This window comes from Hyperolius riggenbachi, chromosome 2 (assembly GCF_040937935.1).
Source record: "Hyperolius riggenbachi isolate aHypRig1 chromosome 2, aHypRig1.pri, whole genome shotgun sequence".
In the NCBI taxonomy this organism is placed as follows: domain Eukaryota; kingdom Metazoa; phylum Chordata; class Amphibia; order Anura; family Hyperoliidae; genus Hyperolius; species Hyperolius riggenbachi.
Window position 1 is genome coordinate 163,848,774 of NC_090647.1, and position 22,126 is coordinate 163,870,899.

A 22,126-nucleotide genomic window follows, 5' to 3' on the forward strand; every position below is an offset into this window, starting at 1 on the left:
TGATAGATCTCAATTACAGTACTTTGTTCTCATTTGTTCCTGAATTTCTTTGGATCTTGGCATGATGTTTAGCTTTTGAGGTGCTTTTGGTCTACTCCTCTGTGTCAGATAGCTCCTATTTAAGTGATTTCTTGATTGAAACCGGTGTGGCAGTAATCAGGCCCAGGGTGACTACAGAAATTGAACTCAGGTGTGATACACCACAGTTTAAGTTATTTTTTTTAACAAGGTAGGCAATCACTTTTTTACACAGGGCCATGTAGATTTGGAATTTTTTTTTCCTCACTAAATAATAAAAACCATCATTTAAAACTGCATTTTGTGTTCAATTATGTTATCTTTGACTAATAGTTAACGGTTTTTGATGAGCAGAAACATTTAAGTGTGACAAACATGCAAAAGAATAAGAAATCAGGAAGGGGGCACATAGTTTTTCACACCACTGTATGTATAGCCCTGTGCTGCTATATAAATACTAAATAATGATATATGCCATATCTCTGGATTCCTTTTTGCTCATAACTTCTACACCTGAGACAGCTAAAGTATAAAGATTCTAAAAGTGCTGGGAATATTAGTCAAATATTGTATGGCAAAGCAAAGGCTCCTAAAATTTATAAAGGTAAAATGCTATGTGCCGTGCCTAAAAAGACAATGAAAAACAAAAAAAGGGAAGCACACCCGACTACTGTGTAACCATTAACCTTTTGCCGACCGCGTCACGCCGGTGGGCGTGGCCGCGGCGGCAGCCACAGGACCGCCTAACGCCAATTGGCGTAAAGTCCTGGGGCTCTGTTTTGAATGGGATCGCGCGCACGCTGCGCGCGCATCTCATTCTCGGAGGGCGGAGCTCCGCCCCCTCTTCAGTCTCCGAGCGGCTATTGCCGCTCGGGAGACTGTTAGACGGCGTAATAGCCGTCTAATTACCCGTACAGTGCTGCGATCAGCAGCAGCGCTGTACTGGGGACAGCCGTGTGACACGGCTGTCCCCTCCTGAGCCACGAAGGTGATCGGCTGTCATAGGCTGAAGCCTATGACAGCTGATCACAGGAATTGGCCGGCGGGGGGAGGGAGGGAGGAGAGTATACAAGGGGGAAAAAAAACCACCATTTTTATTTGGAAAAAAACGCAAATAAACAAATCAAAATAAATAAACAAACACTGGGGGGGGGGGCGATCAGACCCCACCAACAGAGAGCTCTGTTGGTGGGGAGAAAAGGGGGGAGGAATCACTTGTGTGCTGTGTTTTGCGGTCCTGCAACTTGGCCTTAAAGCTGCAGTGGCCAATTTAACGAAAATGTGCCTGGTCTTTATGGGGGTTTAACACAGCAGTCCTCAAGAGGTTAAAGGGACCCTGAAGCAAAAAAGGTCCCAGTGTCGGTACTTGCCTCTGGATCCTCCTGAGGCTTCCACCCGTTGCCCTCCTGCTCACTGTTCTAGCACTGGGACCCATGCAAGCTTGTTGGAGTTTGCCTGCACTAGCACGGAGTGAAGCGGGAACAGCTTTTTTGCCTGAGTGGCATATCTGTGCTACTGTGCATGCAGCCTGCGTGTGCACAGTACGGACAGGTTCTGTGGAACTTCAGGGGTTTGTACGCTAGAAGTTCATGTTGGAACACAAACCAAGCATGAAGTCAAAGGAATTGTTTGTAGACCTCCAGAGACAGGATTGTCTTGAGAAACCAATCTGGGGAAGGTTACAGAAAAAGTTCTGCTTTGAAGGTCCCAATGAGCACGGTGACCTCCATAATCAGTAAGTGGAAGAAGTTGAAAACCACCAGGAATCTCCCTAGAGGTAGCCGTGCATCTAAACTGAGTGATCAGGGGAGAGGAGCTTTAGTCAGGGAGGTGACCAAGAACCCGATGGTCACTCTGTCAGAACATCACATGTCCTTTGTGGAGGGAGGAGAATCTTACAGAAGGACAACCATCTCTGCAGCAATCCACCAATCATTCCTGTATGGTATTGTGGTGAGACGAAAGCTATTCCTTAGTTAAAGGCACATGGCAGCCTGCCTGGAGTTTGCCAAAAGGCACCTGAAGGACTCTCAGACCATGAGAAATAAAACTCTCTGATCTGATGAGACAAAGATTGAACTGTTTTTGGTGTGAATGATAGGCGCATCACGGTTGGAGGAAACCAGGCACCGCTCATCACCAGGCCAATACCCTCTCTACAGTGAAGCACAGTGGGAGCAGCATCATTCCTCGGGGATGTTTTTCTGTGGTAGGAACTGGGAGACTAGTCAGGATAAAGGGAAAGATGACTGCAGAAATTTAATGAGACATCCTAGATGAAACCGTGATCCAAGGCACACTTGAACTTGGTCTGAGGTGACAGTTTAGCTTTCAACAGGACAATGATGCCAAGCGTACAACCAAGATATCAAGGGAGTGGCTGCCGGACAACTCTGTGAATGTCCTTGAGTGTCCCAGCCAGAGACCAGACATGAATCAAATTGAAAATGCCTGGAAAGATCTTACAATGGCTGTGCACCGACACTTCCCATCCAACCTGCTGGAGCTTGAGAGGTGATGCAAAGAGAAATGGGCAAAACTGGCCAAGGATAGGTGTGCCAAGCTTATGGCATCTTATTAAAGGGAAGGTTCAGGGAGGGTGGGTAAAAAATCAAAATCAATTTCCACTTACCTGGGGCTTCCTCCAGCCCGTGGCAGGCAGGAGGTGCCCTCGCCGTCGCTCCCGGTGGTCTCCGGTGGCGCGCCCGACCTGGCCAGGCCGGCTGCCATGTCGGGCTGTTCTGCGCTCCAAGGCCCGGAACTTCTGCGTCCCACGCCGGCGCTCTGACGTCATCGGACGTCCTCCGGGCTCTACTGCGCAGGCGCAGAACTACTGCGCATGCGCAGTAGAGCCCGGAGGACGTCCGATGACGTCAGAGCGCCGGCGTGGGACGCAGAAGTTCCGGGCCTTGGAGCGCAGAAGAGCCTGACCTGGCAGCCGGCCTGGCCAGGTCGGGCGCGCCACCGGAGACCACCGGGAGCCTGCGGAGCGGCGGCGAGGGCACCTCCTGCCTGCCACGGGCTGGAGGAAGCCCCAGGTAAGTGGAAATAGATTTTGATTTTTTACCCACCCTCCCTGAACCTTTCCTTTAAAAAAGACTTGAGGCTATAATTGCCGTCTAAGGGCCTGTCTCCACTCAGTGGTCAGTTTTTCTGCATGAGTTTTCTGACAGTTATGCATTGCTGTCAGTTGTTTTTCTGCATGTGAAAAATGCATTCAAGTTTGATCTAGCACTTTGATTAACCTAGTTTGCAGTTTTCCTGTGCAGAAAACTGCAGAGTAGAGACAGGCCCTTAGGTGCATTGACAAAATACTGAGAAAAGGCTGTGAATACTTAAATGAGTACACGTGATTTCTGTTTTTTTTTTTTGTTTGTTTTTTTTAAATAAATTTGCCAAAACGTTTTCACATTTTCATCATGGGGTCTTATGTGTAGGATTCTGGGGGGGGGGGGGGGGGAGGGGGGGGGACCATAGTTATCAGCTAGAAAGCAGTGCATTATGAGGCTGGAAGAGGGCATGCTTTTTGACCCTGGCCTTCAGGGGGGATGTGTGTGGAGAAAAGCTGACGGTACTCATCTATCGCTTGGAGAAAAACTGAGAAAACCTTTCCACAAACTCTACAGATGTTTTACTTTATTCGATTTAAAACTGCACTTCGTTTTGGTTGAAACTGATTTTTAATCATATAGCAGCACCAATTTCTCTTATTTTATTTCCATTGATTTCTTTCTCTTCATGCTTTGTGGCTTTTTAAAAAATACATTTTTAGACCTTTTTGCCTTGTATAATTCGCACATTGTTCAGGTTTTCACTCTGAAAATGTTGTGGCCAGACTGCTGTAAAACTGCTGCATGCATTTGATTTTCTTACATTACTTTTCCCCCTTAAAGGGAACCAGAGATGAACGTTTCACACAAAATAAACATATCAGTCGATAGCTTGTAAAGAATAAATGCTCTACCTGATAATTTCGCCGCTCTGGTGTGCCATTTTTAGTGCTTTTTATCCATTATTGCTCCAGGAAAAATCAAATATGGCCGCCGGCTCATATCCCTTCTGCTTCCGGGTTATGAGATGTTCTGGATGTGCTGTCTAGGCTATATGAGACTAGGCTGCTATTTAGGCTATATGAGAAAGGCTGCTGCAGCCTTTCATCTGTGTGCTTTCATTTTGGTATGATGTGCAGCTGCCTGTAGGAAGTGTCTCTCATAGGAATGAAACTGCAGTCGTCATCGTTATCTATGCAGAGTGCACACAGAGCACACAGATCATATTGCAGCCACACTTGTCTGTTTCAGAGATTCTCTCTCAGCAGCAGCAGCCCCTCGTATGTCATCACAGCTCTCAGTATGCAAAGCAGGAAATCTGAGCCAGGAGGTGGCAGGCTTGGGCTTGAAAAGACTCCACAGAAGAGTGACTCAGCTATAATGATTCCAGGTCAAACCTAGACTGAGCCAGTCAGTGATTCTTATCACAGCTGATAATAGACTAATTAAGCAGATAAGAATGAAACTAAAAGCAAAGTAGGTGTTTACTGTCATGTTCCCACTGATAAATACATGAGGGTGCTTCGTCTCTGGTTCTCTTTAAACTTTTGAAGCTAAGCTTTAGTATTATCCCTGTATCTGATGCTTCATGTGGAATTAAAAGCGAATTGCAAATTTCCTGACAAGCATGTGATAAGAGGGAAAATAAAGAACAGAGAAATACTTTGAGAAGGACTTGATTATTTTGGTCTCAGCCGCTTGTGACTTTGTAAAGAACCAAAAATGATTTTTCCAAGGACCATCTTACAAGATTTATGAGTGTTAATGTGCGCATCAAGCATATTGCTTCTGAAAGCCAGACAAACTTAGAAAGAGATGAATGACCTGAATTATCCAAAAGAACACAGAAGCAAATTTTAAAATATATCTGTATTTCTGATGAACACTGGCAGTCTAGCTTTTAAGATCTCTTGTGAACATAGTTATTTATGGACCTGTGTGTCCTCTTCTCTGGTACTGATAGATGGGATAAAACCTGTGCAGGTGTTACTTTGCATCAGTAGACTGCTTATTTATGCAAGAAAGTAAATGACACAGGAAATTTCTAAGTAACGCTATAGCAGTAGACTGTAAGGATGGTAAGTGGGTTTGGAATACTATCACAGGGCTTAAATGCTTGCATGTGTTAGTACCATGGCCAGTGTTTTTAAAAAGCTTGCTGTCCTCATGTATACCTTGTGCATCTGCCTGGACTGCCAACATTAAATACCTGCAGTAAGCCAAATGATGGTCAGCACTTCTATCCAATTAGAGATTTATTTAATGCCAGCCTTCACCAACCTCTTTGTAGGCCATCTTTGAGAAACTATTATTTTCCTGTTGCCTATGTGTGTCACCCAGATTTGGGTGAGGTAAACAGATGATGTTTTTGGAAAGAAAGTCCAGATACATTTCATTTTGTCAAGTTCCTGTATTTTATTTTCTCAAGGAGTATTTTTTTTTTTTATGTTCATGTTCACCAAGAGCCAGGTTCTATTTTTGGTGATTTGAGTCAGGCTGGTCTATTGTGGTCAACACTAAGTCTTCAGACAGAAAGGTTATTCTACATTTCAGGAGATCACACCCTAAAAAGTGTCTCTCCATCTCACATTTACCATGCGTTTTGAGCATCTGCTCTGATTCTACAGACAGAGGTTCATGGGATAATGAAAACTCACTGTCAGCGGTAACCCCCTCCTCTCCCATATTATGCGAGACTACCAATGCTGACATGAATATCCTGTGTTTGGATCAGTCATTGGTCCTATTGTCGGGGCCACCCCCTAAGTGCACATCACAATTTGAGGAGTCTGCATTAAGTTTTCTTTCAAGCAGTTTCCTGGATGCTTGCAGTTACATTACCCAGGCTACATTTTTTTTTTCATACTACAGTGTTGCACTGAATGCGTTTCTCGCAATTTCTGTTAATCAAAACTGTTAAGGTACATACAGATACCAGACATGGTATATGGCAAAATAGTTTGTTTGTTCTCCCCAGGAGTCTGATCCTGTCTTCTGAGCCTGCCAAAACACAGGTTACCAGCAGCTTGCTAAGGCAGAATTTTTTGATGAATTGCTTTTTTCCAAAGGACCTTGCGGTTAGCCCTCCTACTACTTCTTTCCCTCCCCTCTCCATATGATCCACTTATCTGGGCCAAGAATGCATGATCTGTTTGTGGCTGCTGGAGGCGTGTTTGTTGAAATGGCCACAAGTGATAGTTACCCTTGGCAATAATATGTTGTTCGGGATTCAGGGATTTAGTGTGCGCTAACTTGATATTTGCCCCCTTTTGGTTCACATTTTATAACTAACTTCATAAAAGTTTTATGCTGGTTAACCTAAAGACAGGCTTCTCTTATACTATCTTGAAATATGCATCATCGCATTTGTAGTACAGCATTATTTTTCTGTGCATCTAGTTGAGCAAGTTCAGGCGAACGGCAGTTGCGCTATCCTAAAAAGTACTACACATGCAATTCTCGTATTTTCTGCTTTAAATGTTTTGATAATACATTTTCAGAGTATGTATTTTATGTCAATACACTGCATTTGGAGATGCGCAATTAAATTGTGAACATTACATTTTTTCACGGTTATTCAGCATCCGAAACAACATTTTCTACGTGGATAAAGAGGTGTGAAGAACAACTAAATGGTAAGCAAACATCATTTTTTTTTTTTAAATAATGGAAAATGGTACTTCTTAAATAGCTCTGAAATGAAGGACAAGAATAGGAGCCAATCTAGTGTAGTATTCCATATATAGTGTGAGATTGACATGAAAGTACGTACAAAGCCAGGTTACCACGAAGACACTCACTGGATGCATGTGTGAGGATCATGACTCTTACAGATGTGATGTGGACCCTCTAGTTGCTATCTAAAAGAGTGCTTCTTATGTAAAGCATTTAACTCCCAACAGGTTTAGATAAAATAACAGGTCGGAGGCACCCAAAATAAATAAATGTTTAAAGCTTTAAAGAGAACCCGAGGTGGGTTTGTAGAATATTATCTGCCTACAGAGGCTGGATCTGCCTATACAGCCCAGCCTCTGTTGCTATCCCAAACCCTCCTAAGGTCCCCCTGCACTCTGCAATCCCTAATAAATCACAGCCACGCTGCTGACAAACAGCTTGTCAGAGCTGGCTGTGTTTATCTCTATAGTGTCAGTCTGCTGCTCTCACCGCCTCCTGCAGAACTCCAGTCCCCGCCTGCATCCCTTCCCTCCCTGCTGATTGGAGGGAAGGGACGGGGGCAGGGACCAGAGCTATGCAGGAGGCGGGGGAGCAGCTGAGACTGACACTACAGATGTAAACAGAGCCTCACAGCAAGGCTGCGATTTATGATGGATTGCAGAGTGCAGGGGGACCTTAGTGGGGTTTGGGATAGCAACAGAGGCTTGGCTGTATAGGCAGATCCAGCCTCTGTATGCAGATAACATTCTTTAAACACACCTCGGGTTCTCTTTAATAAAGCTCACAGCCATGAATACAGACAAAAACGTTATTACATGATCTCTGAAAGCAGTATGTGTGTGTGTGTTTTTTGTTTTTAAATATCTTTCTTCCTTGGGTCATTAAGTGCCCAACCTTAATCAATGAGAAGAACTTTGCATCACACATTAAAAGATCTATAGACTATATAAAAATTTAGGACCAAGGACGCTGAAGAACTATGTACTGTAAATTGTGATTAAGAATACATTTTATTTATATTTATTTGTATGCCTGAATCCTGTATGCAATGGTACATTTAAAGGAAACCTGAGATCAAATTTGCTAAAGCATTTATACTTACCTGAAGCTTGCTTCAGTTCCCTTTAGGCCATTGGCTTCTTAGCCCATACTCCCTGGCCGCTCTGATCTCCTGCTGGCTGGTCCGTCTCTTCCTCAAGTCGCCACCAGTCACGCAGTGCTGCATGGCTCCCTATCATGCTCCCGTTGGGGGGAGTGTCCTGCGCAGTACTACTGCATAGGCGCAGAACACCTCAAGCATCGGGGCGCACATGGCTGGGCCGCGCATATGCAGTGCAGCACGACTGTGCTGACTGGAGGGAGAGATCAAGGAAACGGTCTAAAGGGGGCTTAAGAAAGCCACAGTTAAGAATAAATGTTTTTGTAAATTTGATCTCGGGTACACTTTTTAAGAACTTTAAAATTTAACCTGGTGTGTGGTTTTCAAAGGTGACCATTCTGATATAGTACTCTCTTGATCATCAATACAACAAAATATTGTGCACATGCAAGATGGGAAAATACCGCATAGTAATCTCAGGCTATTTTCAAAGCAATAACATAAAACCACAACTTAATTTTCACTTGCAGAATAATACATGAGTCAACAATTACTGTAAATGTGCTATTATCATAAGATTCAAATGAATTAAAATGCATTACTTCATATCATTGGAATGACAGTATTTATGAGACATTTTATCCACCAAACAGTTTGTCAAGAAAATTCTGGTTGTGTCCAATGGTTTGGAATTGGCATCAATAGTTCTGTGACAAGAGATTAGAGGCCAAACACAAGGGGCACAGTGGCACATAACTTATGTAATCACTAGAGGCCTTTAGTGTTTGACCTCTAGTAATTGTCATGAGACACACATCTCCTGGGAAGTGAAAAGACAGGGAGAAGCTCTGACGGTGAAAAGAAGACTCGGGAGAAAATGATGGCGCACAGGCGAAAGTAGCTCCTTTGCTGCACTGGTTGTCCCGACATCGATACTGTTAGTAACGTGCTCCCAACCCAAAATAGTCTGCCTGGCGAGATCTTCCGAATCAATTGATTTTGATCAAAAATAGTTTTCTAGCAGATTTGATCAAACCAGACTATACTAGACAACACATTTATAATTTTTTTTTATGCAGGTCACATTAATCTCATCATATCAGAGTATGGAACCTTCTTGGTGGTAGAGATGCTCATGTATTTTTTTTTTATATCCATATATTGTGGGATTCATGTGTGTCTTTAGTTATCCCTGGTATGACTATATCAACCAGAGGATTAGATTATATCCCTCTTTTTTAAAATATTTATGCCAAAATATGGAGTATTCCTAACATCTATGCAGTTGGGTCCATAAATGTTTGGACAAAGACAACCCCAATGAATGTTAACCTTCTTAGCGGTATGGACGAGCTCAGCTCGTCCATTACCGTCGGAGGGTGCCGCTCAGGCCCTGCTGGGCCGATTTTCTTCAAATAAAAAGGTGCACACGCAGCCGGCACTTTGCCAGCCGCGTGTGCTACCTGATAGCGGCGGCGAAAGAGGGTCCCTCAGCCGCCCGAGCCCTGCGCAGCCGGACCAATCAGTTCCGGCCAGCGCTAAGGGCTGGATCGGAGGCGGCTGACGTCAGGACGTCCATGACGTCACTCCACTCGTCGCCATGGCTACGAGGAAAGCAAAACGAGGAGGGCCGCTCATCGCAGCCCTTCTTGTTACTTCTGATCGCCTTCGACGATCAGAAGTACGCGTTAGGAGCGCCCTCTAGTGGGCTTTCATGCAGCCAACTTTCAGTTGGCTGCATGTAATAGATTTTTTTTATAAAAAAAAAACCCTCCCGCAGCCACCCTGGCGATCTTAATAGAACGCCAGGGTGGTTAAACAACTCAGATGCAGCTGAAATGCAGTCTTTTAGCTTTAATTCAGTGGGGTGAACAAAGCAGTTGCATAAAAATGTGAGGCAACTAAAGAATTTCTGTAATGCCAGGTACACACTATACAATTTTTTTTTTCTGCCAGATTTACCTGCCAGATCGATTTCCAACCTGTCTGATCTGAATTTCGGTCGATTTTCCGATAGTTTTTTAATTGTCTTTTCGATTGTGTTTTTTTTTTTTTTTTATGAAAATCGATTAAAAAAAATCGATATTCAGATTGGACATGTTGGAAACAATCGATCTGGCAGGTAATTCTGCAAGAAAATTGTACGGTGTGTACCTAGCATAACACAATCCCTTCATTTCAGGGGCTCAAAAGTAATAACACAATTGACTTAAAGGCTATTTCATGGGCAGATGTGGGCAAGTCCATTGTTATTTAATTATCAATGAAGCCGATAAAAGGCCTGGAATTGAATTGCGGTGGGATGCTTGCATGTTGAAGATTTAGCTGTGAACAGAGAACAAGCTATCAAATGAGCTCTGCATGCAAGGGAAAGAAGCCACCTTTAAGCTGCGAAAATAGAAAAAAAGAAATTGCTACAATATTAAGTGTGGCAAAATCTACAGTTTGGTAGAAAGCAAGCACCGTTAAACTCTGCAACATAAAAAGACCTGGACGTCTGCGAAGACAACAGTAGTGGCTGATCGCAGAATCTTTTCCATGGTGCAGAGAAACCCCTTCCCAACAGCCAACCAAGTGAAGAACACTCTTCAGGGGGTAGGCATATCAATATCCAAGTCTACCATAAAGAGAAGACTGCATGAAAGTAAATACAGAGGGTGCATTACGAGTTGCAAATCCCTCATAAGCCTCAAGAATAGAAAGGCTATATTTGACTTTACTAAAGAACATCTAAAAATGCCAACACAGTTCTGGAAAAAACATTCTTTGGACAGATGAAAACAAGATCAAACTCTACCAGAATAATGGCATGTGGAGAAGACGTGGAACAGCTCACTATCCAAAGCATACCACATCTGTAAAACACAGTGGAGGCAGTTGATGGCTTGGGCGTGCATGGCTACCAATGACACTGGGACACTAGTGTTTATTGATGATATGACACAGGACAGAAGCAGCCAAGTTAATTCTGAGGTGTTTTCAAAAACTCTGTCTGCTTAAATCCAGCTAAATGCAGTCAAATTGATTGGGCAGCTTTTTATGATACAGATGGGCAATGACCCAAAACATACAGCCAAAGCAATCCAGAAGTTTATTAAAGAGACTGAAGTCTCTAAAAAGTTTTTTTTTATTTCATAAATCTGTTTTAATACTTTATCCCTAACTAAACCGCTGCATCCCCGCCGCAGTACGCTATCTAAATCCCCCCCCCCCCCCAAACTCCCCGGGGGGCAATCCGGGCAGCGCTTCCGTGTGAGGCGCCCTGAGCTGCAGCCCTGCCTCACATGCGTCTGTCAGTGGCGGATCACCGCCTCTCCCCCGCCCCTCTGTCTTCCTTTGCTGAGAGGGGCGGGGGAGAGGCGGAGATCCGCCGCTGACAGACGCGAGTGAGGCAGGGCTGCAGCCCATAGCCCTGCCTCACACGGAAGCGCTTAGGGCAGCAAAATTCACGACCAAGAAAGTTGTGGATTTTGCGGGGGGAGAGGTAGGGGGTAGTTTGGGGGGATTTAGATAGCGTACTGCGGCGGGAATGCGGCAGTTTAGTTAGGGATAAAGTATTACACATTTATTAAAGAGGAGCTGTTAGGTATAGGGTCTCAGAGAAAATAAACACATATATCAGTAGCTAAAGATTGGCTGTACTTACATTACATATGCATTTCACTGTCCACGTTTGGATTTCACAGAATTTGTATATAGTATATGCAGAGATAGATGCTCCTGACAGCTCATGGCAGGTTCCATGTTTGTGAAGCCAAATGTCCTGCCTGCTTCTGATCACAGAACAGCTCATACTGAATAACACTAGTTTGCAGTGAATATTAATGAGCCATGTGGCTAGGAACAATAGCGGACTCCTGCAGTGTACGCTGCCCCGAGATTTATCTGTGCTGTGGCTGGACTGAGTTTTAGAAGCTGCTGAAACTTGATCCCGTCTTCTCCTTAGCAGCCGAGGGGAGGGCCCCAGAATGCTTTGCAGTATGTTATGCGGCTTGCGTCCTGCTTAGGTCTAAGCTGTGCTGATAAGCACACATCAAAGGTAAGAGAGATCTTTATCTTCAGTAATGTCTTTTTGGCTTCCTTCTAAACTGTTTAACACAGGAGACTAGAGGTTTAAATTAGCTTCTGCAGCCTGACAGTTACTCTTTAAATATAAAAAAACGTTTTTTTTAGAGACTTCAAAGTCTCTTTAAAGCAAAGAAGTGGAACATTCAAGAATGGCCGAGTGAGCTGATCTTATCCCAGCTGAGCATGCATTTCACTTGTCGAAAACTAAACATAAGACAGAAATGCCCAAGAACAAACAGGAACTGAAAGCTGCTGCAGTAAAGGCCTGGCACAGCATCAAAAAGGAGGAAATCGGGGGATCTCCAATGCTAAGGTCTCCAATTGATACATTAGCTTTATCTGACTGGAGGAAGTGGTTGGGCTCTATGGATTCACACCCTCAAGCAAAAATACTATCTTCCTAATTGCACGGTGACTTAAAGGTTAGCACTCTTGACTTGCAGTGTTGGGTTCCTGGTTTGAATCACAGCCAGGGCACTATCTGCATGGAGTTTATATGTTCTCCCAGTGTCTGCATGGATTTCCCCCGGGCACTCTGGTTTCCTCCAACATCCCAGAAACATACTGATAAGTTAATTGGCTTCCCCCTAGTCTACGATACATACCTAGACATACAGTATGACTATGGTAGGGATTAAATTGTGATCTCTGAGGAACAGTTACGTGACAAAACAATTACTCTTTTCAGCGCTGCGGAAGATGTTGGTGCTTTATAAATAACTCGCATACCTTAAAAACGGGCTCTAGGTCTGTGATTCGCCACCGCCGCCTGTTAGTGCGCACACGCGCACATGTGCACTCTCGTCCGCCCTCTCACACGCCCGTCCTCCAGTCTGTGTAAGGCTGGGTCCGTGCTGTGCACATGCGCAATAGCAAAAAGCACGGACCCAGCTACACAGAGACAACTGGCCCTGCTGTATGCAGGGACAGTTGCCTATTATTATATAGGATAATTCTTCACTATACAGGGTGGGCCGTTTATATGGCTACACCTTATTAAAATGGGAATGGTTGGTGATATTAACTTCCTGTTTGTGCACATTAGTATATGTGAGGGGGGAAACTTTTCAAGATGGGTGGTGACCATGGTTGCCATTTTGAAGTCGGCCATTTTGAATCCAACTTTTGTTTTTTCAATAGGAAGAGGGTCATGTGACACATTAAACTTATTGGGAATTTCACAAGAAAAACAATGGTGTGCTTGATTTTAATGTAACTTTATTCTTTCATGAGTTATTTACAAGTTTCTCTGTTTACAGCCATTGACATGTCGCCGAGATTAACACGTGAGGAGTGGATAGGAATTGTGTTGTCTGGTGAACACAGTAACCGGGTCATTGCAGCAGATTTCAATGCAAGACACCCTACAAGACCACCCATCTCCCATGCTACAGTTAGCAAACTGCTTGCTAAGTTTCGTGAAACTGGTTCAGTGTTGGATTTGCCAAAATGTGGATGCATGAAATATGTCACTAATGAAGAAACATCAGTGGCTGTCCTAGCTTCATTCAGCAAGAGCCCACAGCGCAGCACACTGGAGAGTGGCATTAGTCGAAAATCCCCTTGGCAGATATTAGCTACTCACAAAAGGCACCCTTACAAACTACAGCTACTGCAGCATCTCAACGAGGATGACCCAGACCGGCGCACTGAATTTGCAGAATGGGCAAAACAAAAACTGGAACAGGACCCTCAGCTTACGGAGAAGATTTTCTTCAGTGATGAGGCAAACTTTTATGTGAATGGTGAAGTTAAACAAACCACCGCTATTGGTCTGACACTAACCCACATTGGATAGATCCCTCTAAGACTGTTGGAACAAAAAAATTGATGGTATATTGGGTACAAAAATAGTGGGACCATTCTTCATCAATGGAAACCTCAAGGCCACTGGATATGCGAAATTGCTACATGAAGATGGGTTTCCCTCTTTATGCACTGAAGCTGGCATGTTCCCTGAGTTTTTCCAGCAAGATGGTGCACCACCACATTATGAGTGTCAGGTCCGAGCATTCCTAGATGAACAGTTTCCTGGAAAGTGGATTGGTCATCGTGGGCCAGTTGAATGGCCCCCAAGGTCTCCCGGTCTGACCCTCTTAGACTTTTATCTTTGGGGTAATCTGAAGGCAATTGTCTACGCTGTGAAGATACAAGATGTGCTGCACCTGAAACTATGCATACTGGAATCCTGTGCTAGCATTTCTCCTGCGGTGTTGCTATCAGTCTGTGAAGAGTGGGAGAAGAGGGTTGCATTGACAATCCAACACAATGGACTGCACATTGAACACATTTTATAAGTTGTCAGAAACTTGTAAATAACTCATGAAATAATAGTTACATAAAAATCAAGCACACCATTGTTTTTCTTGTGAAATTTCCAATAGGTTGGAGGTGTCACATAACCCTCTTACTATTGAAAAAGCAAAAGCTAGATTCAAAATGACTGACTTCAAAATGGCCGCCATGGTTACCACCCATCTTGAAAAGTTTCCCACCTCACATATACTAATGTGCCACAAACAGGAAGTTAATATCACCAACCATTCCCATTTTATTAAGGTGTATCAATATAAATGGCCCACCCTGTATATCTGCGATCATGTACAGTACCCCAAATTGGCCTCTGTCTGCTATGGAACACTTCTCTCCAGATGGCATCCCTCCTATAGAGAAATGGTCCTCCAATATTTGCCCTAATCCGATAGAGTGGGATGACCTGTTTTAAAGTATGGCAAAAACCTCTAATAGCATCATTATAAAAGAGAAATGCTATGAAGTGTTTACAAATGGTATTGCACCCCTAAAATACTATCCAAGTTTAAGGAAGCCTCCCATGTTCACTGCTTTCATTGTGCAGATTTGAATGTGGATGCAGAACATTGTTGGTGGCACTGTCCTCCCATTCATGATTTATGGGACAGCGACTTTAGGTAGATCTCTGACTTGGTGGATCCTGACCTGTAAGTTGCTTTGTTTGGCCAGAAAATTCCCCAGCTCACTAGAACTCAGATCATCGTTTCTGCATTAAGCTACGTACAGACATGCGATAACGATCGTTCGTAAGCAACGACGAACGATCAATTAAGGAGAGAAATGAAAAGGTCGTTAGTAAAGAGGTGTTGAAAGTGGCAAACGATCAGATCGTTTCCGAACGCACGATGCGGAAGTGACGAACGTATGATGCAGCGCATCTATTATGCTAAACGTTATTCAGATCAATGAACCCGGAACGAACGTCATTGTTAATGGCCAGTAGGAAAGAGGAAGTTGCGTACACACACACACACACACACACACACACACACACACACACACACACACACACACACACACACACACACACACACACACACACACACACACACACACACACACACACACACACACACACACACACACACACACACACACACACACACACACACACACACACACACACACACACACACACACACACACACACACATCTCTATCTATGTCAACATATATCTATATATCTATATACATCTATCTACATCTATATATACATATATATATATATCTATATACATATATCTATATACATCTCTCTGTCTCTCTCTCTCTGCGCATGTACGGTACTTAACGAACGATCGTTTTTGTAACGATCAGCATACACACGTACTTTTGCTAACGATCGTCGTTACAAAAAATCCGCCAGGGCGGATTTCCAGTTTGCAACGACTTCAGTCGCTGATCGCTACCCTTAACGATCGTTAGCGGTTATTTTGTAACGATCGTCGTTATAAACGATCGTTAGTTGTTCGTTACCAACGACTTTAGTCGCATGTCTGTATGCCCCTTTAGTCTGCACAGTTACTAGATGCATCATTGGCAAATTTTGGAAAAGCCCTCTTCCTCCACATTTTGCTGTTTTGGACAGCATGTGGTGGATCTATGATTCTCTGAAGTCTGAACTTGATATATTCCACCTCATATGTTCCGAATGGTTTGGCAGGTTCCCCCTGGGTTCCCCTTTTTCTCGCCCTTGATAAATTTAATCTAATGGGCCTTATCAGATTCACTTTCTCTCTTGGGTAATATTTTCCCATTTTAAATAAAATGCCTTAAAGGGAACCAGAGACGAATAATGTATACAAGATTTATACATACCGGGGGCTTCCTCCTGTCCCATCCGCACGGATCGCTCCCACGCCGCCGTCCTTAGCCTTCTCCGTCTTCTTTACTAGGTCCCATAACTTCTGCCAGATGCGGCCAGTTTTACGCATTCACAGTGACTCACTCTGTTACTCCGGCACCTGCATTATGCCTGTGCAGTACGGCGGGATCGCACTGTGCTTGCTTAGACTGGCCCCCGACAGGTGGAGGTTATGGGACCCGGTAAAGAAGACGGAGAAGGCTGAGGTATGTATAAATCTTGTACATTATTTGTCTCTGGTACACTTTAAGCCACCAGCAAGCAAGAAAATACAATTTCACCTACTTTATGATACTTTCAATTGCAGAGCGCAAAAATATTATAAACAGAAGATTTTAAAGTATCTCCTAGAGAAAATTTAGGAGAAAAAGGGAGTTGGAACAGAACCCTTGGCCTGTATGCAATTACATTTTTCTCCTGAGTTTTCTCCTAGGAGATAATTTTTCATCTTCAGTGTAAAATACTTTTTAGCACTTTGCAATGGAAAGGTTACCAAAAAGTACCGGTAGGTAAAGAATTACTGTAAAAATGTAATATTTGTTTGCTTGCCGGTGATTTAAAAGACATTTTTTTTTGTGAATATATCACCTAGGAGAAAACTCAGGTGAAAAAGTGAATTGCATATGGCCCCTTGTCTTACTATCTTTGTTACTATAATATTATGACCTTTTGTTGCTCCGTAACTGATAGTGAACGTATATCAAGTGTCATGCACTATTTCATGCTTCTGTACAAATTTCTCCTGCAATCTGTGAATTCTGAAATCTCTCCTGTATGCGGTTTTGTATGCCAAAATAGTAAAATACTAAAGTAAAAAAAAGAGGAAACCCAGAAAACCTAGCGATGTCCATGAGTTAAATATTTTCATTGCCAGCAAAGGGTTTTCAACCAACTATTAGAAATACACATTTCATTTCCAGTTATTTAGCTTGTCCAATTACCTTTGAGCCCCGGAAAAGGGAGTGAGGTAAAAAAAAAAAAAAAAAAAAGCTTTAGTTGCCTCACATTTTTATGCAATTGTTTTGTTCACCCCACTGAATTAAAGCTGTAGGTCTGCAAATCAACTGCATCTGAGTTGTTTCATGTAAAATGTATTGTGATAATGTACAGAACCAAAATTAGAAAAAAAGTCTATTTATAGATATAGGTACATGCAGTAATAATTTTGAGAAACACTAGTCTAATATACAGTGTTTCCATGTGCTATTTATTTGATTTCTTTATATAAACTTTATTTGATTTTTTTTTTCTACTGTAAGTATTTTGCAGTATTCACACTTTTGGCTTTATTGCTTGGATAGGTCCATTTCCAAGCGCATAAATTTGCGTGGTGATTGGATTATTGGCATCTCCTTGACCATCCCTCATTAAAGGTAGTTGCAGGCACATCCAAGTTCCCACATACCAAACTGCATCTCCTATTTTTTACAGTGACATATTTACTTTAAGAAAATGTAAACCTACTATGTCATCCCTGTACCAGCACAGCAGTCCTACAGATATATTTGTGAGACTATAGTGCAGATTAGACGAGTCGGCGGATCCTACCACACTTTTGTGTTGGCAAAGGAAGGGTCTGGAGTTTCGGGAGCAGCGGAACATTATAATATTGTAAATGGGAATATTGAGCTATGATAGGCATTGCCCATTAACTGAGAAAGGAAACGTGTTTAGTTACTGAATTTTCACTTTTTTTTTCCCCCTCATTTAGCTTCATCAGATTCTGAAAAGGTAATAAAGTTGTGTCTTGTACTTTAAATACTGCATCCTTGATACAATATATTGTTAGAAATGCTACACGTTTAGCTTTTGGTGCAGTTAACCTGTAGAGGATGGAGTTTTAGTAATAAACCAATAGTCATTGTCAGCTGCTTGATCCACTTGCTGTGTGCTAGTTTGTCGTAAAAACTTTATGGACAGCATGTTCTACAGCTGGCTACCAGCCACTGGAATGAGTGGGAACGCTTTGTCAGAGCACTGGCTAGAGAAGACAGATGGCTTGGCTAATAGATTTAGAGACAGTAGTCACCTCTAGTGACAATAGAATTGGTGGACTGTGGCTGGCAGAAAATGTATATCATTGATGCCGCAAAGGAGTTACTACAAACTCATTTAAAGTGACTATTGTACTGGACTGCAATACATGGCTTGCACCATGGGGTTTTGACTATGCTAGTGACTTATCTAATTTATTATTCTTTGTCTCCGCTATCGGTTTGGCTTTCTGCACAATTTACTAGTTATGTAAAACAGCTGTACATGTGATGCTCTGTCAATAACTAGGTGGAATTGTGGGGCTGTAGGAAGATATTAACCCCAGAGTACCATGTGAGAGTAAGAATATGTAGTCATTGGCACATGACTTAAAACTAAGTCACAATATTAGTCCAAACTTAATGTATTGCATACCAGCAGTTCTTCATATGTTCAGATTTATGGTACTCTGAAATTATTACAAAAAAGGTTATATTTAATATAAAAAGAGATCGCAAGAAATCGAGAGAGAATTTGGAACTTAAAGAGACACTGAAGCGAAAAAAATATATGATATAATGAATTGGTTGTGTACTATGAATAATTACTAGAAGATTAGCAGCAAAGAAAATATTCTCATATTTTTATTTTCAGGTATATAGTGTTTTTTCTAACATTGCATCACTCTATAATATGTGCAGATTACACAACACTCAGCATTCAAAATGAGTCTTTGAGAGCAGTCTGTGAAGTAATGAACTCTCCTCTAGCAGAGGAAAAGTAAACAGTTCAATTACAGTTGAGATAATAAAAGTCAGATAACAGCCCTCTCCACGACTACCGTATTTTTCGGACTATAAGACGCTCCGGACTATAAGACGCACCCAAGTTTAGAGCATAAAAATCATGGAAAAAAAAATATACTAAACCTGGTGTGTCCATGGTCCAGGAACATTTTGTATATGTTCTCCCCCAATTATTGTTCCCCTTGTTCCTTCCTTGTATCTCTGGTGTCCTCATTTCCTCCTGTATCCCCCTATGTCCCCCGTGTGCTTCTCTGCCCCTCTGTCCATGTGTACTTTTTCCTCCAGTGACTTTACTGATAAAATCACTGCAAACTATCACCACTTACTAACTAGCTACTTTAGCAGCTCTTCAGCTGAGTCCTGTCTATAGCAGGGAAATCAGCCTCTCAGCTGGCTGGCCACTAGGATGATCGCATCCTAATCTGGAGAGGGAAGACAGTGAGTGCTAGCAGGAGGGTGCCTGGCTGAAGCAATGCTGCTTTTCATTACAAACGTCCAAATGTTGCTTCAAGCATTGTGATCAAAACTTGGGCAGCAGCATTGCAACTCATGCAGAAAAAGATTCACATGGCCCCTATGTCCTCTGGTGTCCCGCCCTGTAGCATTGACCGTCGGGGGCAAAGGACACCGGATTGGAGGTGGGAAATGTCAAGCTGTGTGGCCGCGTCGCTCGGTGTATGTATATGCGATACTTGCTGGTATTCTGCAGCGGTCTCCGTATCTATGTTAAAGGGGCAGGGGGGTCACTGGGGATGGGGGACAGCGATACCAGAGGGGGCAAAGGACAGGGGGACTGGACACCAGAGGACAGCAGACACCAGACGGGACAAGGGGAAGGACAGCGCCAGTAACAAAATTTATTATTCGGACTATAAGACGCACCAACTTTTCCCCCCCACTTTTGGGGAAGAAAAAGTGCGTCTTATAGTCCGAAAAATACGGTAAGTTAGTCGGAGAACTTAATAGCTTTTTTGCATAGAGATAACAACTGGAGTTTCTCAACTCTTCCTGTACTGGAAACAATTAGACTGATGTATCTGATCTTAATGTTTTTTTTCTTAGCTGTACTACACATACAAATCATAATATCATCATTTTTTTTTCGCTTCAGTGTCTCTTTAATTGCAAAAATTTAATTTAGTTATAATTCTATGTAGTAGCAGTGGGGTATTGTACCGTGTTAGCCATCAGTAAAAGCAAGACGTTTTAAATCAGGATGATACCATTTATTGGCTACAACAGTATTTAAGCCCGACGAAGGCTGCAAAGCCGAAAGCTCGCTTAGGCCTCTTGCACACTGCACGCGATTCCGATTCAGATTCCGCTTTTTAATCAGTTTTTACATCCGATTCAGATTCAGATTTGCAGTGTGCAGGGAGCAAACTGCAAATCAGAATCTGAATCGGATGTAAAAACTGATTAAAAATCTGAATCGGAATCGCGTGCAGTGTGCAAGAGGCCTTATTCTTGTTCTTTTTAGTTAGCCAATAAATGGTATCATCCTGATTTAAAACGTCTTGTCAATTCTATGTAGTGCATCGTTGAGTTCTCCTAAGCTCATTACTAACAGATTTTCTTTTCCTATTTCAGTCCACACAACAACAGAGCACCTCAAAATACAGGTAACTATCATTTTTGTCTACATCTCCACATTGACAGTTCTGCTTATTTACCTTATGGAACATTTTCACCTTTTAAAGTGATGCTGTAGTAAGAGGGAAACGGGGGTTTGCATAATCACCTTTTAAACATAGCCAGCATCATGCTAATCTTCTTGGCTGCTGTAGTAGTGGTGGCTGGATAGTGTGATGGTTAAGGGCTCTGCCTCTGATGTAGGAGTCCTGGGTTCAAATCCTGGCTCTTCCTACCCAGTAAGCCAGCACCTATTCAGTAAGGAGTTCATTGGGCAAGTCTCCCTAACACTGCTACTGCCTACTGAGTGCGCTCTTGTGGCTGCCTCGTAAGCGCTTTGAGTCCGACAGGAGAAAGGCGCTATACAAAAAAAGGAATTATTATTATTATTAGTATCGGAATTACACAACTGAAACAAGTGTGGTCAGACTGTAGCTCTGCATGCTTGTTCTAGATCTCTAGCTGATGATTCTGGAGGCACGAGGATCAGCAGGCAAGTCTGTTTTAAAAGTAAACAGGTATAACCTCCCTGACGAGTCTGTTCAGCTGATTGGCTTGTGATGACTGAAAGACATGAAGAAAAGGAAAAGCGTAAATGGGAAAAGAGGAAGCTTGGAAAAGGGGAAGTACAGACAAAAAGAAGTTGGTCCCCAGGTCCATAGCATCCACTCACTTCATCCAGCAGCCCCACACAACCCCAGGCTCTAAGAAATGTTTACATGATCTATCCAGGGTTTCCATGTTTTTTGTGGGTCATGAAATAACACACAGAAGCATTTATCCGGCCAAGCAGTACCGTTGATTCCCCCCTCCTGATAACTGCAGGTCTCTGGTATTTGGTAAGGGAGGCAGGTTTAATTGTAGTAAGACAGGTTTTGGTAGCCACTAATCATCCAATCTTTTTCATCCAATCTTACCATTTCTGTGTAATATAAGGGAACTGCCTACTTTATCCATTCAATATAGCCACTTAATTACCCTAATGGTGCTCATTCATTTTTTTCGATTAGATAATTTTGTTTGATTGTTCCGTTAGATCGAATATAAAGATTTTTTCCAACATGTCCAATCGGATTTTTATTGAAAAAACGGGATAATTGATTATTTTTTTCCTCGATCGAGAAAGATTCTATTCACTCAGTTACCCTAATGGTGCCTATACATGGTACAATTTTTTCATTTTTTTTTCAATTAGATAATTTTGTTCGATTTATTCAGTTAGATCGAATATAAAGATTTTTCCAACATATCCAATCGGATTTCTATTGGAAAAAACGGGGTAATTGATTCTTTTTTTTTTCCTAGATCAAAAAAAAAAGATTCTTTTAAACTTTTTGTTCGATTTGGTCATTTTGGTCGAATAAACGGGAAAATGTAATGTTTTTATTGTACTGTGTATGGGCACCTTTATACTACATAGATTTGGTGAAATTGGATGAAAAAGATTTGATTGTTAGTGGCCACCTTAAAGTAAGACAGATGAAGAATCTTACTTAACAGCAAATATAATGGGCCATAAACAAGAATATGATCAATTTGGGACAGGACCAGGACATACACTACACATCACCCTTCGTTATTATTATTATTATTTAGTGTTAATATACCGCTGACATCTTCCGCAGCG

General features: G+C 42.5%; 1 protein-coding gene across 4 annotated transcripts in view; it reads left to right on the forward strand.

The window, feature by feature from the left end:
- The window catches only part of SUGT1 (SGT1 homolog, MIS12 kinetochore complex assembly cochaperone), a 175,180-nt gene that overhangs the window by 52,296 nt on the left and 100,758 nt on the right, over positions 1–22,126 (forward strand). For all 4 annotated transcript variants that reach the window (XM_068267817.1, XM_068267819.1, XM_068267818.1 and 1 more), the window contains exons 7-9: positions 6,650–6,703; positions 17,799–17,818; positions 20,458–20,489. In XM_068267817.1, the coding sequence (XP_068123918.1) occupies positions 6,650–6,703; positions 17,799–17,818; positions 20,458–20,489 (106 nt within the window). The remainder of the gene's footprint in view (positions 1–6,649; positions 6,704–17,798; positions 17,819–20,457; positions 20,490–22,126) is intronic.